This window comes from Jaculus jaculus, chromosome 12 (genome assembly GCF_020740685.1).
Source record: "Jaculus jaculus isolate mJacJac1 chromosome 12, mJacJac1.mat.Y.cur, whole genome shotgun sequence".
In the NCBI taxonomy this organism is placed as follows: Eukaryota; Metazoa; Chordata; class Mammalia; order Rodentia; family Dipodidae; genus Jaculus; species Jaculus jaculus.
This window is the reverse complement of record NC_059113.1, coordinates 59,738,421-59,756,466: the sequence shown is the minus strand read 5'-3', so window position 1 is coordinate 59,756,466 and position 18,046 is coordinate 59,738,421. Positions and strand designations below refer to the sequence as shown.

At 47.3% G+C, this 18,046-nt stretch overlaps 1 protein-coding gene across 4 annotated transcripts; it reads left to right on the top strand.

Moving 5' to 3' along the window:
* Window positions 1-7,957: 7,957 nt before the first annotated feature.
* Window positions 7,958-14,615, top strand: Cd19 (CD19 molecule). 4 transcript variants are annotated; one of them, XM_045130889.1, is made up of 14 exons: window positions 7,958-8,042; window positions 8,209-8,472; window positions 9,248-9,451; window positions 9,583-9,861; window positions 11,535-11,642; window positions 12,264-12,312; window positions 12,814-12,902; window positions 13,244-13,357; window positions 13,466-13,570; window positions 13,647-13,715; window positions 13,812-13,868; window positions 13,949-14,005; window positions 14,332-14,418; window positions 14,524-14,615. In XM_045130889.1, exons 1-14 carry the CDS (start codon window positions 7,958-7,960, stop codon window positions 14,613-14,615), a joined length of 1,659 nt encoding a protein of 552 aa, XP_044986824.1. The 4 variants fall into 4 exon arrangements, with proteins under 4 accessions (XP_044986824.1, XP_044986826.1, XP_044986825.1 ...); XM_045130891.1 differs by having other exon boundaries at window positions 9,583-9,864; XM_045130890.1 differs by having other exon boundaries at window positions 9,583-9,864; window positions 14,329-14,418.
* Window positions 14,616-18,046: the final 3,431 nt, after the last annotated feature.

Sequence of the window (18,046 nt, the reverse complement as noted above, 5' to 3'; positions counted from 1 at the left end):
TGATCACTGTGAGTTCAGGGCCACCCTGAAACTATATAGTAAATTCCAGCTCAGCCTGGGCTAGAAAGAGACCCTACTTCCAAAAACAAAAAAGATTGGGGTAGAGAGATGGCTCAGTGGTTAAGGCAATAGCTTACAAAGCCAGAGTACCCTGGATTAGATTCCCCAGTACCCATGGAAAGCACAAAGTGATGCATGTGTCTAGAGTCAGCAAGGAGCAAGAGGCCCTGGTGTGCCTGTACACTCACTCTCTCCCCTCCATCTCTCCCTCTTCTTACAAAAAAAAAAAAAAGGTTAGCCAGGCGTGGTGGCGCATGCCTTAAATCCCAGTATACTGGCCGTGAGTTTGAGGCCGCCCTGCCTGAAACCTTGACAAAAACAAAAAGCAGGGTTGGAAAGATGGCTAAGCAGTTAAGGCGCTTGCTTGTAAACCCTAATGACTTGGGTTTGATTCCTCAGTATCCACTTAGCACAAGATGCCACATGCATCTGGAGTTTGCATTGGCTGGAGGCCCTGGCACACCCATTCTGTCTGTCTGTCTCTTTTGTTTGTTTGTTTCCTTTTTAACCTTTTTTTTTTTTTTTTTGCTCTAGTTTTCTTGTTTTTGTTTTTTTGAGGTAGGTTCTCACTCTAGCCCAGGCTGCCCTGAAATTCTGTATGTAATCCCAGGGTGGCCTTGAGCTCATGGCAATCCTTCTGCCTCTGTCTTCAAAGTGCTGGGATTGGGATTAAAGTCATGTGCCACTATACCCATCTTATATTTCTCCTATTTCTCTCTGCCTGCAAGTAAATAAAATATTTAAATTGTTTTTTATTTACTTGAGAAAGAGGAAGAGAGAGAGAGAATGAGCACACCAGGGCCTTAAACCACTATACATGAAATCCAGACATATGTGCCACCTTTTGCACCTGGCTTACGTGGGTCTTGGGGAATTTAACCTGGGTCCTTTGGCTTTGCAGACAAATACCTTAACCGCTAAGCCATCTCCCCATGCTGACCTAGAATTCACTATGTAGTCACAGGGTGGCCTCAAACTCAAAGCAATCCTCCTACCCCTGCCTCCTTAGTGCTGGGATTAAAGGCAAGTGCTACCATGTGCAGCCATTAAACCTTTTAAATAAATATTGTAATAAACATTTAAAAGAGAAAAAGATGCAAATTCATATGTGTGTGTGTAAGGTAGGAGGATCGCTGTGAGTTCGAGACCACCCTGAGACTACACAGTGAATTCCAGGTCAGCCTGAGCTAGAGTGAGACCCTACCTCAGAAATCCAAAAAAAAAAAAAAGAGCATATTTATTTTTGTTTATTTATTCGAGAGAGAGGCAGAGATAGAGAGTGCATGGGCGTCCTACCGCCTGTAGCCACTACAAACTCCATATGCATGCACCACCTTGTGCATCTGGCTTTACGTGGGTACTGGGGAATCAGACCTGGGTTTGCAGGCAAGTGCCTTAACCACTGAACAACCTCTTTAGCCCTAAGGAAACTTTTTGGTAGGTGGAGTACATATGGGAAGCAAAACACTTATGAGACAGGAACCCCATGACAGACACTGGTGAATGAGTTCTGAATATGAAGTAAAGATACAAGAAAAAAATTGACTTGGAATATTTAGTATTCATAGACTAACCTGCATGACTGAGAGCCTGGCAAGCAAAGATCTGTCTTTCCCTGTCTTTGCTTTCTTTATTTTTCTTTCTCTCTCTCCACTCTCTCCCTTCTTTTTTTCTGGGCAGGGGGGTGGTTGAGGTCTTGATATAGCCAGGATGACCTGTCACTCACTTTGTAGTTCCAGACTGGCCTTGAACTCACAGTGATCCTACTTCTACCTCTGATTAAAGTGTGTGCTTTTTTTTTGAGATAGGGTCTCCTGTATCCCAGGCTAACATCAAAATGGATGCCTAGACAAGGAGGATGACCTTGAACTTCTGATTTTCCTGCCTCCACCTCCCCAATTCTGAGATTACGAGCATGTGCTGTCATGCTGCCCAGTTTATGTGATACCAAAAGCAGGCTTTGTGTATGCTAGACAAGCACTCTACCAACTTAGCTACATCCCAGGCCATGTCTTTACTCATCCTAATTTACATTCTTCCTTTAGTCAACAAATACTTATTGAGCACCCACCAGACCAGTCTGCATCTAAAGACAGTGAGGAGCTCTTTTGTCAGAGGGAACACTAAAGGGCTGAGATGTCACTCAGAGGTAGCATCTTGTGCAGCATGCTTAAGGCTCTGGGTTTAGTCCTTGAGTCCATAAGAAAACAAAGAGTGAGGACTGGAGGGATGGCTTCGTGGTTAAGATGCTTGCCAGCAATGCCAAAGGACCCAGATCTGAATCCCTTGTACCCATGTAAAGCCAGATGCACAAGGTAGTGCATGCATATGGAGTTTGTAGTGGCTAGAGGCAGTGGGGTGACCATTCTCTCTCTCTCTCTCTCAAATAAATAAAAATAAAAATACTTAATTTTTTTAAAATTTTATTTCTGAGGTAGTGTCTCACTCTAGCCCAGGCTGACCTGGAACTCACTATGTAGTCTCAGAGTAGCCTTGTACTCACAGTAATCCTCCTACCTCTGCCTCCCAAGTGCTGGGATTACAGGTGTGTGCCACCACACCCAGCTTTTGAAAAATACTTTAAAAAAATTTTATTTATTTACTTGAGAGAGAGAAATAGGAAGGTAAAGAGAGAGAGAGAGAGAATGGGCATTCCAGGGCCTTTGGCCACTGCAAACTAACTCCAGACACATGTACCCCCTTGTGCATATGGCTTACATGGGTTCTGGGATCAAACTCTGGGTCCTTTGGCTTTGCAGGTAAGCGCCTTAACCACTAAGCCATTTCTCCAGCCGGGAAAAATACTTAAAAAAAAAAAAAAGAGAGAAAAAAAACAAAGGCTGGAGAGATGACTTAACACTTAAGGCACTTGCCTGCAAGCCTAAGGACCCAGGTTTGATTCTCCAGGTCCCATATAAGCCAGATGCACACGGTGGCACATGCATCTGGAGTTCATTTGCAGTGGCTAGAAGCCCTGGCATTCCCATTCTCCTTCTCTCTCTTTCTCCTTCTCTCTGTCTCTAATAATAGTAAATAAATTAGAAAAAAATTAAATTAAAATTTTAGAAAAAGAAAACAAGGCTCAGCAGTTAAGGTTCTTGCCTGCAAAGCCTAAGGACCCCAGTTTGATTCCCCAGTACCAAGGTAAAGCCAAAAGAACAAAGTGGCACATGTATCTTGAGTTGCAGTGACTGGAGGCCCTGGTATACCCATTCTCTCTGTTTCTTTTCTATCTCTCTCTGCTTGCAAATAAATAAATAATAAATATTTAAGGGCTTCAGAGATGGCTTATCAGTTCAGGCACACTTGCTTGCCAAGCCTAAGGACCCATGTTCTACTCTCCAGATCCCATATTATCCAGACAGGCAAAGGTGAGGCAAGCGCAAGGTCACTCATACCCACTAGGTGGTGCAAATGTCTGGAATTCAACTGTATGGCTGAGGCCCTGGCATGCCAAATCTCTCTTTCTGTCTCTCTCATTCACTCTCACTAAAAAATAAAATTTTTTTTTTTTTTTTTTTGTTTTTCAAGGTAGGGTCTCACTCTGGTCCAGGCTGACCTGGAATTCACTCTGTAGTCTCAGGTGGCCTCGAACTCACGGCGATCCTCCTACCTCTGCCGCCCGAGTGCTGGGATTAAAGGCGTGCACCACCACGCCCGGCCTAAAAAATAAAAATTTTAAAAAGTGAAAGAGGGCTGGAGAGATGACTTAGCTGTTAAGGCACTTTCCTGCAAAGGACCCAGATTCAATTCCCCAGGACCCATGTAAACCAGATGCACAAGGGGGCACACACATCTGGAGTTCATTTGCAGTGGTTAGATTCCCTGGTGCACCCATTCTCTCTGTCTCTGTCTGCCTATTTCTCTCTCTCTCAAGTAAATAAATAAAAATAAGAATAAATGAAAGAGAAGCTGGGCCTGGTAGTGCCCACCTTTAATCCCAGAACTCGAGAGGCAGAGGTAGAAGGATCGCCACGAGTTTGAGGCCACCTTGAGACTACAGAGTGAATTCCAGGTCAGCCTTGGCTAGAATGAGACCCTATCTCAAAAAACCAAAAAACAGGGCTGGAGAGATGGCTTAGCGGTTAAGCGCTTGCCTGTGAAGCCTAAGGACCCTGGTTCGAGGCTTGGTTCCCCAGGTCCCACGTTAGCCAGATGCACAAGGGGGCGCACGCATCTGGAGTTTGTTTGCAGTGGCTGGAAGCCCTGGCATGCCCATTCTCTCTCTCTCCCTCCATCTGTCTTTCTCTCTATGTCTGTCGCTCTCAAATAAATAAATAAAAAATGAACAACAACAAAAAAATTAAAAAAAAAACAATAAATAAATGAATGAAAGAAAGAAACAAAACAGCTTGGCTTTGTGGCATGTGCCTTTAATCCCAGCACTTGGGAGGCAGAGGTAGAAAGATCACTGAGAATCCGAGGCTACCCTGAGACTACGTAGTGAATTACAGGTCAGCCTTGGCTAGAGTGAGAACCTACCTCAAAAAACCAAAAAGAAGAAAGAGAGAGAGGGGGAGAAAGGAAGGAAGGAAGGAAGGAAGGAAGGAAGGAAGGAAGGAAGGAAGGAAGGAAGGAAGGAGCGAGCGAGCCCCGGCCAGCAGGGAATCGAACAAGGAAGCGAGGTGAAAATTAACCTGAATGAAACAAGGCAGACACAAGAAGGAGACCATGCTAGATGTTTGTCACGGCCTCAAGAGTTCATTGTTACATGTAGGTTTATATAGGATTGTAGGGGGAAGGGGACATGGTCAGAGCAAGGAGTTGTAGGGGGAAGGGGACGTGGCCAGGGCAAGGAGTTGTCAGGAAACCTAGAGGGGATGTAATTAGGTGTTCATCTAATCTTGCCTCACTGGCTTAACATCCTGACTGCACCAGGCTTCACATCCTGACCATAAACTGGCCTTTTGCAAAAGATAAGATTCTGTAAGCAGTCTGCTGACCAGTTCCAGAAGTACCTAACAGAAAGCTGGATGGACCAGCTTTCTGAGTAATGAGTCAGTTTATGAGCAGGCCCAGGCAAAATGGAGAGGCTTTTGCTCTATGGCTCCCGACAAGAAAGAAAGAGAAAGAAACAAAGAGTGAATATTCTGGTGCAGGAGGCAAATGTGAAGACTACCAAACAAATACAATTTGAGACTGGGCAAGGTCTAGAAAGGAAATTTTTAAAGATGTGAGGTCAAAAAAAGTATCTGGTGAGCTAGGTGTGGTGGTGCACGCCTTTAATCCCAGCACTCAGAGCAGAGGTAGGAGGATCGCCATGAATTCGAGGCCACCCTGAAACTACATAGTGAATTCCAGGTCAGCCTGAGCTAGAGTGAGACCCTACCTCGAAAAACCATACACACACACACACACACAAACACACACACACAAAGTACCTTGGTATACAAGGATTCAAGGAAGGCCTCTCTGAGGAAGTAACATTTGAGCTGAGAGCTGAGTGACATAAGGAGCCAGTCAAACAGAAAAGCAGTATATGCTTAGTAAGGAATATAATGAGTGAAGAGGAGATGAGAGAAGAGGAGAGGGAGAGATGAATGGAAAATGCGGCATCACTTCCACCATGGTTTGGAATTTTGTTTTAGGTTATGTGAAAAGCCTCTGGGGTTTAGGAAGGTACTGTTATGTTCTGGCAAGAGCTAGCTGGTGAAGCAAATATGAAAAATTGGAGAGATGTTGCTGAGCAAAAGGCAAATGGGGATCTAGCTAGCTCAGTCTCCATTTCCCAAGCCCCACCCCATTCCCTCAACCCTATCAAAGGGAAGTGAGACCCTGATACTTGTACAGTCCCCTGGGGTTTGTCTTCGGCAAACAGGAAGTCACGGCCCAGTGAGAGAGGCCTGGGACTCAACTGAGAAAACAGGTCTCTTGGGTCTCTAAATCCTTTCCCTGAGTCAGTCAGCGGTGAAAGGCACAGATACATACAGACACACACAGACACAGACACACACACACACACTCTCTCTCTCTCTCTTTCTCATACTTTGTTTTCCTCTTGTGCTGGGAATGTGAACATGCTCTACCACTAGGCAACATCCCTAGCTCACGAACTTGTCACATGTCCAGGCTGGCTGGCCTCAAAACTCCATTATCTTCCTGATTCCAATATTCTTTTTTGTTTTCAAGATAGGGTCTCATTCTTGCCCAGGCTAACCTGGAACTCACTCTGTATTCCCAAGCTGGCCTTGAACTCACAGCAATCCTCCTACCTCTGTATCTCTAGTGCTGGGATTAAAGAAGTGCATTAGGGCTGGAGAGATGGATTAGTGGTTAAGGCTCTTGCCTGTGAGGCCTAAAGACCCATGTTCAAGTCTCCAGATCCCATGTAAGCCAGATGCACAAAGGTGAGGCACACACAAGGTCACACATGCCCACTAGGTGGCAAAAGCATCTAGAGTTCGATTGCAGTGGCTGAGGCCCTGTTGAGTCAATTCTCTCTCTCTCTCTCTCTCTCTCTCTCTCTCTCTCTCTCAAATTAAAAATAAAGAAAAGCATTACCATGCCCAGTTTTCAATATTCTTTATTTTTATTTTTATTTAACTTTATTCATTTGAGAAAGAGAGAGAATAGGAGCACAAAGTCTTTCAGCCACTGTAGATGAACTCCAAACACATGTGCCACCTTGTGCATCTGGTTTACATGAGTCCTGGGGATTTGAACCTGGATCCTTTGGCTTCGCAGGCAAATACCTTAACCACTAAGCAATCTCTCCAGCTACAATATTCTTCTTCTTTTTTTTTTCCTAGGTTGGGTCTCACTCTAGCCCACGCTGAACTGGAATTCACTATGTAGTCTCAGGGTGGCCTTGAACTCATGGGGATCCTCCTATCTCTGCCTCCCAAGTGCTGGAATTAAAGGCATGTGCCACCACACCTGGCCAATATTCTTTACACATACATATATACATTATACACACACACATACACACACACATTTTGTGTGTGATACTGGGGATTGAATCTAGGTCTATGCACATTATGAGAAAGTGCTTTACCATAGCCCTCTTTTATATTTACTTATTTTATTTATTTATTTTCAAGGTAGGATCTCACTCTAGCCCACGCTGACCTGGAATTCACTATGTAGTCTCAGAGTGGCCTCGAACTCATGGCAATCCACCTACCTCTGCCTACCAAGTGCTGGGACTAAAGGTGTGTGCCACCACACCTGGCTAGCCCCTCTCTTTTTACTATTCACTTTGAGACAGGTTCTCACAATTTCCCAAGCTAGACTTGTAGTCCAGGCTGACCTTGAACTTCCTACCTCAGCCTTCTGAGCAGCTGGGATTACAGGCCTGGACCACCAGGCCCAGTTTATAATACTAATGCTATCCCCAGATAATAGAGAGAGAAAAGAAGGCTTTGAATGAAGAAGGAATTTAGCAGGAGGGGAAGGAAAATTCAAAGTCAAATCTGCCAGTCCCCGAAGCATGCTGATGGAAGAAGTATGGAAGTGAACTATTTGTTGAACGAAGGAAAGGTGTATTTGTGAAGAAAAATGGAATCAGAGCCTGAAATTCAGTGAAAGGACAGGGGAGAAGGAAGGCCCCAATTCTGCATTCACCTATTTGACAAATATTTACCAAGTACCTACCTTGTGCCAACCACCATTTTAGGGCAATGTGCCCTAAATAATCTGCCCTGAATGGTTTCCATGCTAAAGGAGTTAATGGGAAAGAAACAGACCCATACGTTCACTTGGGTAAGTGCTAGGGTGAAAATAAAACTAGTGGGGAAGAAGCAAGTATTGTGGGTGCAGAGAGGGTGCCTGCAGAAGGGAGCCTGAGGGGACTGCCACCACCCCCACAGTCACCCATGGTTCATTGCCCAGCAGGCCCCAGCATCCTCTGCGCGGGCCGGCAGCTGAACTGGGTGTTCCAGGGAGCCTGGCCACCATGCCACCTCCTCTCTTCTTCCTCCTCCTCTTCCTTACCCTAATGGGAGTACGACCTCAGAAGCCACTAGTAGTGAAGGTGGAAGGTAAGTCTGAAGGGCAGAGGAAAGGAGCTGGGCTAGAAGCCTGGGTTTCTGGGCTGAGTAATGTGTCCTCTCTGACCCTCCATTTTCTTATCTGTAAACTTCTGGGAGGGGGTGGAAGGCTCTGCAGGCTCCCAGTACCCCAGCTCCCCTCTCTCTTTCCCCATAGAGGGAAGTGATGCTGTATTGTCGTGTCTCCAGAACTCTTCATTTGCCCCCTCTAAGAAGTTGGCCTGGTATCGCGGAAACCAGTCAGCACCCTTCTTGGAGTTGGGCATAGGGTCACCAGGCCTGGGCCTACAAGTGGGGCCCCTAGGCATCCTGCTACTCATCTTCAACGTCTCAGACCAGATGGGTGGCTTCTACTTGTGCCAGCAGAGGACTCCCTTCAGTACCTGGCAGTCTGGTTGGGCAGTGAATGTGGACAACAGTGGTGAGGGCCCAGCAGGGCTGGGGCAGAGGGCTGGGTGGGAAGAGGGAGGCCTCACGATGGACAGAGGAAGTCCTGTGGTCAAGATGGGCCTTAAGGGGGCTGAGGAATAAAAAATTAGTTCTAGGCAACTGGCTTCTGTGACTTGGTGACTGCTCTCAACTGCTCCACGACTCTGTCTCACTCTGTTGTCAGTTTTTCTTGTACTCTTTTATTCCCTCCCTACCCCCCCACTTTCCCTTTGAAATTCCATTCTCCATCATATTTGTACTTTTTTTAAATTTTATTTTATTTGTGTGCGTGTGTGTGTATGTGTGGTTTTCCAAAGTAAGGTCTTGCTCTCTCATACAGGCTGACCTGGAATTCACTATGTAGTCTCAGGGTGGCCTCAAACTCACAGCAATCCTCCTCCCAAGTGCTAGGATTAAAGGTGTGTGCCACCACACCTGGCTTTCTTATACTCTTTAAAAATATATATAAATATAAATATATATATATTTGAGTGAGAGAGAGAGGAATAGAATGGGCACACCAGGGCCTCCAGCCACTGCAAACAAACTCCAGATGTATGTGCCCCCTTGTGCATCTGGTTTATGTGGGTTCTGGAGAATTGAACTGGGATTCCTTGGCTTTGCAGGCAAATGCCTTAACCTCTAAGCCATCCCTCCAGCCCTTATTATACTTTTTTCCCCCTGCATCTTTGTGTCCACTTATCTCTGCTCTTCTGCGTCTAGCTCTTCCCATGTGATGCTGTGTCTGGTTTGGGGTCTCTTCACAGGGGAGCTGTTCCGTTGGAATGTTTCAGACTTAGAGGAGCTAGGCTGTGGTCCAGAGAACACGTCCTCAGAGGGCCATAGGCCCTCTTCTGGTCACCGCACCAGCTCCTGGCTATATGTGTGGGCCAAAGGCCATCCTAAGGTCTGGGGGACAGAGCCTGTCTGTCTCCCACCAAGATCCAGTCTGAACCAGAACTTCAGCCCAGGTAAGAGGATGACACTGGGAGATGCTGGGAAGGTAGGGGGCAAGGATAGAGCAAGGTGACTGGGAACAGGAGGCTCTGGGGGATGAGACCCTGTGGATTATACCTTCCTTAATTTGTCTCCCCTATCCCAGACCTCAATGTGGCTCCTGGCTCCACATTCTGGCTGTCCTGTGGGGCTCCTCCTGCCCCGATGGCAAGAGGCACCCTCTCCTGGACCTATGCGCACCCCAAGAAGACTAATATTTCATTGCTGAGCCTGAACCTTGGGGTAGAGCCCCCAGTCAGGGAGATGAGGGTCCAGGGGTCTCTTCTGCTGCTACCCCAGGCCACAGCTCAAGATGCTGGTACCTATTACTGTCTCCGTGGCAACCTGACCATTGAGGTGCATGTGAAGGTCATTGCACAGTCAGGTAGTTTCTTCCCATTGTGAGGTATCTGTGTGGGATGTGGTTAAGTGGTAGTGTGCTTAGCATGTGTGGTGTGGGTTCCATCCTCAGCACAGGAAGAGAGAAAAAGAGAGAGGAAGGAGGAGGGAGGGAGGGGAGGGGACAGGAGAGAAGAAAGGGGAAAGGGGGAAGGGGAGAGAGGAGAGAAAGGTTGATTCCTGTACTAGAGATGGTAGTACACATCTGTAACCATAGCACTTAGGAGGCTGAAGCAGGAGGAACATGAGTTCTAGGCCAGCTTGGCACTAGGACCAGCTTTGAACTCATCTGAACTAAATTCTGATTTCTATACTGAATGTTTGCTGTAGCTCTTTCCTCCTTGCTTCGAGGACCAGTTTTTTTTTCTGGGTCTGTTTCTGCTCTTTCCCATGAGCTGTGGCAGAGTCTCCCCTCTCCACTCCTCTCTGTTGGTGCCCTGGACCTTCCTTGCACCCCTATCTACACCCTCTTCTCATTTGGTATTCTTCATTCTCCTGGCTCCTGGGGTCACCATGCTTTGATAACTCTACTACAGGCTTCATGTTCTTCATACCCAGCCATCTCTTAGAATTGCCATTTGATGTCTCATGTTAACATCTCTCCCCAGTATAGGCTTCTGGGTGGCCCTACATAAGTTAAGCACCTAGAAGAGTGACCCACTTGCCCAAGTTAGAAACCTGGGCATACTTCCTTTTTCTCACAGCATCCATCAAATCAGTCACAGGGTCTTGCCCATGTTGTCTCCTTAATACAGTACTGCCACCATAACCTGACCATAACTCTCAAATTCAACATCAGCTCCAAACTTGAGCCCAGCATTTGTTGGATCTCAACTCTAACCTTCATCTGCCCTTCACTTTGACCATAATTGTCCTTTGCTGCTGCCTTAAATTCTCCTTAAAGTTATACACAATTTGCTCAATATATAGTGACCCAGGCTTTGTGACAGAGAGAAGGGGCCCCCTCATAGTTTGCTTTTTTTTTTTTTTTTTTTTTTTTGGTTTTTGAGGTAGGGGCTCGCTCTAGTCTAGGCTGACCTGGAATTCACTATGAAATCTCAGGGTGACCTTGAACTCACAGCGATCCTCTTACTGTGCCTCCCAGGTGCTGAGATTAAAGGCATAAGCCATCACATCCAGCCTGAATTCTTTTTTTTTTTTTTTTAATATCTTATTTACTCACTTATTTGAGAGAGAGCAAGCATGTCAGGGCCTCCAGCCACTGCAAACAAACTCAGATGCATGTAGCACCTTGTGCCACTGGCTTATGTGGGTACTGGGGAATCAAACCTGGGTCCTTAGGCCTCTGCAGGCAAGTGCCTTAACCTCTAAGCCATTCCTCCAGCCCTCTTTTTAAAAAAAAATTATTTATTTATTTATTGAGAGACAGAGCGAGGGAGGGAAAAGGAGGGTGGGGGAAGAGGCAGATAGAGAGAATGGGCATACCAGGAACTCTAGCCACTGTATATGAACTCCAGACACATGTGCCACCTTGTGCATCTGGCTTACGTGGGTCCTGGGAACCAAACCTGGGTCCTTAGGCTTCGCAGGCAAGTACCTTAACCACTAAGCCATTTCTCCAGCTCGAGTCCTTGAATTCTTGAGATTGGGGAGTGAGATGCAGGGGTTCCTTGTCTCATGGCACCTTCCCTCTGGCAGTATGGCACTGGCTGTTAAAGACCCGTGGATGGAAGGTCCCAGTTGTGACTATAGTTTATCTCATCTTCTGCGTGGGTTCTCTGGTGGTTTTTCTCCTTCTTCGAAGAGGTGAGTCTTCTAGTTTCTTTTTTTTTTTTTTAGGTAGGGACTCACTATAGCCCATATTGATTTGGAATTCATTATGTAGTCTCAGGCTGGCCTTGAACTTGCAATGATCCTCTTACCTCTGCCTCCTGAATGCACCACCATGCCGAGCATATCTTCTAGTTTGCCTGAACCCTGTCTTATCTTCTTCAGAATAAGCCCACACAAGCATGACAACCATTTTTCTCTCTTTCCATCCCTCCTCTACCTGTCCTCTTTTTAAATTTATTTATTTATTTATTTGAGAGTGACGGGGGGGGGGAGGAAGGGAGGAAGGGAGAGAGGGAATAAGAATGAGCACACCGGGCCTCCAGCCACTGCAAACGAACTCCAGATGCATGCACCACCTTGTGCATCTGGATTATGTGGGTACTGGGGAACTGAGCCTTGAACAGGGGTCCTTAGGTTTCACAGGCAAGCACTTAACAGCTAAGCCATCTCTCCAGCCCCCTCTACTCCTCTTTTAATGCTTCTTGAATGTCCTAGCACCATAGAATTTGAACAGCCTCTATTGACCCAAGTGACTTCCTCAGCACCACCTAAATCCTTACCTCACCTCTGATCATGACCCTTAAATCCCACCAGCCCTGATTCTGAGGAGGAACAGAAAGCGAATGACAGACCCGACTAGGAGGTAATGTAGTCAGGGCGCCCGGCCCAGCCCCTCTGCCACCTGCTTTCTGCTTTTCTCCACCCAGGGGCCTCTTTGTTCCATCTTTACTAGTTGAAATTCTTTTATTTATTTCATTTATTTATTTGAGAGAGAGAAAGAAGCAGATAGTGACAGAGAGAATGGGTGTGTCAGGGCTAAACTCCAGATGCATGTGCCACCTGTGTATCTGGCTTAAGTGGGTACTGGGAAATTGAACTTGGGTCCTCAGGCTTCACAAGCAAGCAATCTCTCCATCCCTCTACCAGTGGAAAGTCTGTTCAAGTCTGAAACACAGCTCCAAAACTGCCTTTTTTGGGAAGACTTCATTGGAGCAGTCCCAAATTCTTCTTTAGGCTGTCCCAGCACAGGGAAGCTAGTAGTATGCAATCATGTCTGACCTCCAGGGCCTAGATTGAATCTTCAGGGTTTCCCCAAATCCCTTCCATGTCTAATTTCACAGTGCACATCTCCTTCTTCTGCTAGATTCTTCAAAATGACACCTCCCCCAGGAAATGAAGCTCAGAACCAATACGGGAACATGCTGTCCCTTCCCACGTCCATACCCAGCACTGGTGAGGAGCCTGTGCCTCCACCTCAACCTTAGAGCTCAACCTGTTGCCCTCATTCCTCCATCCTCCTGAGCAGCATGCCTTCTGGAAGTTGGGGCTGAGGCACAGAGTCCCCACTCAGATCAAGTATCCAGCCTCCACTGCTTGGCCTCTAGGCCACAGAGCCTGATATATCACTTTAAAGCACATACTTGACCCAGAACTGAAGCCACAGCCCCAGGTTTGAATCTGGTCCTCATGATTCAAGGCCAGGTATCTAGGCACAGGGTCTTTCTGCAGCACATAAAGTATCCTCTCCTGTTTGCCCTCTCTCTGAGGAGCCTCTTAAATGCTGTTCTCACCAGGACGTGCTCAGCATTGGGCTGCAGGCCTAGGAAGTGCCACGAGGTCATACAGAAACCCGCACGTTGACGTCCAGGAGCCAGGAGGCACCGGGTCCCAGGGTCCCCCGGAACCAGGTTGAATCAAAGGGGCCATTCCTCATTTGTGGCAATAGTGAACTAGGGCTGGAGAAGAGGACCATGACTCAGCCACTCCCCCCACCCCAACCATGTTCCCAAACCCAGGGCTGGAAGAAGACGAGCAGGAAGCCTATGAGGAGCCGGATAGCGAGGAAGACTCTGAGTTCTATGAAAATGACTCCAACCCTGGGCAGGAGCAGCTCTCGCAGGGTAAGGCTCCTTTCCCTGTCCTCCCCTTCCCCAGAGCCGAGTACTGGAACCTCACCAGATGCCTCTTCTTTACTAGAGGGTAGCGGCTATGAGAACCCCCAGGATGCGCCTGCACATCCCAGGGAGGAGGACTCCTTTTCTAATGGTAACATGGGGTCCTCATAGTCCCAGGAGGGTGCCTCACACTGGGGAGCACTAGTGCACGGGAGCATCTCCAGAAGCTCTCTCTCCTCTATTGCAGCCGAATCTTATGAAAATGCTGATGAAGAGCTGGCCCAGCCAGTCACCAGGACGATGGGTGTGTATGAGCATGGCCACACTCCTAGGCAGGGAGGCTGGAGGCCAGGAGGGATAGTACTTACCTGCTTCCTTTTCCAGATCTCCTGAGCCCCTATGGGTCTGCCTGGGACCCCAGCCAGGAAGCAGCCTCTCTCGGTGAGAATGCTTAGGGTTAGTTTGAGCTGGCCATCCATGAGCTATGACACTAGGTCAACCTTGTCCCCAGCTGTCTGTATACTTTCCTCAGAACTCTGACTCCTCCTGACTCTGTTCTTAACCCTTCCTCTGACCATGGCCACAGTCTAACCTACCAAATTCGAATCCTACAGCTAGCTAATCAGGGCTCTGATGCTAAGCAAATCACTCCTAGTACAACACTTACCTTTCTGGTCTGACTCCCTCTTGTGTTAGGAGGCAGTTCCCTTCTCCAAGCCCCCAACAGGGTTCATAGGCATCCAACTCTTCGTCCCCTGTGTAAGCAGGGTCTCATTCCTATGAGGATATGAGAGGGATCTTGTACGCAGCCCCCCAGCTCCGCTCACTTCGTCCCGGTCCTGATCGTGAAGAAGGTGGGTGCTTCAGCCACAGTCCCTGGCTGTCAGGTCCTCTGGACTAACTTTCCCTCCCGCCTCCTTCCTCCCCTACTCATGTTACTCTTTCCTGATCCTATCCAGATGCAGGGTCTTATGAAAACATGGAGAAGTCTGACGAACTGGAACCAGCATGGGGAGGAGGGGGCTGCAGGGGGGCCTGGAGTACCAGGTGACTCCCAGGTGACCAGGTGAACTGGGAACTGCCTCCAGGAAAGGGAACAAGAGGGAGAAGCAAGGCTGGCAGTGGCGAACTGGCTTATGGGGGAAGGGGAGGGGAAGGAGTTCCCAGGACCTGGTGGGTGAGGCCACGGCTCCTCCCTCCCCACCCCATCTCGTCTACATAGCCCAGGCTTGGGCCCCAAGAACCACGTCTTACTCTGAAATCTGGAGAACCCAAGCAGAGGGTGTCAGTCACTGGAACAACACTGCTTAGGATGTGTGTGTTTGTGTGCGTGTGCGTGTGTGTGTGTGTGTGTGTGTGTACATGCACGCGCGTGCGCGATGCTTCCTTTTGCTTTTACCAAATAAACTAACCTACTACAGTCTTGTAAAGCATTGCCTTTGTGCGGCAGGGGAAGGAAAGGTCAGAAGAGGGTGGGTATGCTCCTGTCCCCTCCTGTACCACACAGAAAGGATGACTTCGTTCCACACTTACCATGGCCTTGTCCCCCCTGTGGCCTGGCCTTCACCCATTCCCCTTACTTGCCTTCCACCCACCTGATTCCTCACCATCAACCATCTTCCCAACATTCAGTGGTACCACCACACTCACCCAGCAATTGTAAGTTGCTCTATAGAGAAGGAATTGGCGATACAAGGCTGGAGTGATGGCTTAGATGTTAAGGTGCTTCCTGGCAAAGCCAAAGGACCCAGGTTCAATTCCCTGGTACCAATATAAAGCTGGATGCACAAGTTAGTGCATGAATCTGGAGTTTGCAGTGGCTAGAGGCCTTGGCATACCCATTCTCTCTCTCTCTGACTCTTTCTCTCTCAAATAAATAAGTAAAATATTAAAACAATATTTTTAAAAAAGAAAGCATCATGGAGCATCACTGTTTGATACTATATGTATATATTTATTGATACTATTTTTTTCTGAGGTAGGGTTTCACTCTAACTCAGGCTGACCTGGAATTCACTACGTATTCTCAGGCTGGCCTTGAACTCATGGCGATCTTCTTACCTCTGCCTCCCAAGTGCTGGGATTAAAGGCATGCGCCATCACGCCCTGCTTGATACTATATTTTAGGCACTAGCATCAGTTAACCATTTGTCCTTACAATAGTCTTTTTTGTTGTTTTGTTTTTTTGAGATAGGGTCTCATTCTAGCTCAGGCTGAATTCACTATGTAGTCTTAGGGTGGTCCCAAACTCATGGTGATCCTCCTACCTTGGCCTTCTGGCTCCCAAGTGCTGGGATTAAATGCGTGAGCCACCACACCTGACCATTACAGGCTTCTTAAGCACTTCACTAGGTGCCAATACGACATCAAAATGTTTTATGTATATTTACATATGATAGAATATATATCATGGATGGCTTAGTGGTTAAGGCGTTTGTTTGCCTGTGAAGCCAAAGGACCCAGGTTCAATTCCCCAGCACCCACGTAAGCCAGATGCACAAGGAGCACATGTATCTGGAATTTGTTTGCAGTGGCTAGAGGCCCTGGTGTGCCCATTCTCTCTCTATCTTCTCTTCTCTCTGTCCCTCTCTGTTTGTAAATTGAAAAAAAAAATTAAAAAAAAAGAGAATATATATCATGATGTATCCAGCCCAGTGGTCTTAAACATATGGGCTCAAATGATCCCCCTGCCTGTCTCATGAGCAGTTAGGATTACAGTTGAATTGGTCCTGTGGTTGTCCTGTTTTCTTGATACTGGGCACTCAGAATCTCACAAATGCTAAACACTTACTGTACCACCAAGCTACATTCCTAATCCTGTGATAGACAGAGATACACCAAGAGGAGAAAGAGAGAGAGAGACAGAATGGGCATGTCAGGGCCTCTCTAGCCACTGCAAACGAACTCCAGATGCATGTACCACCTTGTGCATCTGGCTTTCATGGGTCCTGGGGAATCAAACCTGGGACTTTTGGCTTTCCAGACAAGCACCTTAACCACTAAGTCTTCCCTCCAGCCTGTATTTTTTCTTCAATGTAGGGTCTTACTTTAGCCTAGGCTGTCCTGGAATTCACTTTGTAGTCTCAGGATGGCCTTGAGCTCACAGTTTTTCTCCTTCCTCTGCCTCCCAAGTGCTGGGATTAAAGGCATGCGCCATCACACCCAGCCCATGTTTCTAGTTTTGAGCAGGGCCTGGATCACTGTTAGCTCTTGAGTAGGCTAGGGAAAAATTTCAGGCCCTCAAGACCACCCTGTGCATTGATGCAATTGCCTAAGAGGTGTATACAAGTATGTGCAGATGCACATGCTCTGTGTGCTCGTGTGCAGAGGACAGAAGAGGATGTTGGTGTCATCGTTCTCCTCTATTACTCTTCCACTTTGTTCCTTGAGATGGAGTCTCTCATTAAAACTGGCTGACCTGGCAGTGCTCTGGATGGGGTCTAGGTAGAGGTCAAGATGCTTTTCTGAAATATGGGTGATAGCACATGCCAGTAATTCCACTACTTACTTAGGAGGTTGAAGCAGGAGGATTTGTACTTTCAGGCCATCCTGGGCTTACACAGACCCTGTCCCAAAGAGAGAAATAGAGTGAGGGAGAGAAAGAGAAAGCCAGCTGGGTGTGGTGGCACATGCCTTTAATCCCAGCACTCAGAAGGCAGAGGTAGGAGGATCACTGTGAGTTCGAGGCCACCCTGAGACTACAAAGTAAAGAGCAGGTCAACCTGAGCTAGAGTGAAACCTTACCTCAAAAAAAAAAAAAAAAGCCAGATGAAGTGCCAGAAGCCCACTATACCAGCACTGAGTAGCTGAATAGAAGAAGGCAGGCAAGAGGCAGGAGAATCAGGAGTTCAAGGCCAGCCTGGGCTACATTAAGACCTTATTTGTACAAAATAAACGAGGGAACCAGACATGATGGTGCACGCCTTTAATCCCAGCACTGGGAAGCAGAGGTAGGAGGATCCTCGTGAGTTTGAAGCCAGCCTAAGACTATGTCATGAATTCCAGGTCAGCCTAGGCTAGAGTGAAACCCTACTTCGAAAAAAAGAAAAGAATTAAAGGTGTTTCTGTGTTGTGCTGTACTGAGGCGTATATTATGTGGCTTTGTGTATATGTAAAGGATGGCTGAGGTGACATCTATGTGACCTATGTGACAGTGTGTGAAGTTTAACGGAATTCACCATCCCCACAGCAGTCAGCAGTTGAGCGGACAATAAGAAGGATATCCGCAAAATGTCATGTCTAATTCTCCCCCCCAGGTTTCAAGGGTCTCACTCTAGCCCGGGCTGACCTGGAATTCATTATGGAGTCTCAGGGTGGCCTCAAACTCTTGGTGATCCTCCTACCTCTGCATCCCGAGTGCTGGGATGAAGGAAGTGCGCCACCATACCCGGCTCATTTTCAATTAATGCCCAGGGAGCTTTTTTTCTTGTAGTCTCAGCGTTTGAGGACTACAATTCCCAGGATGCCTGCTTCTTCACCAAC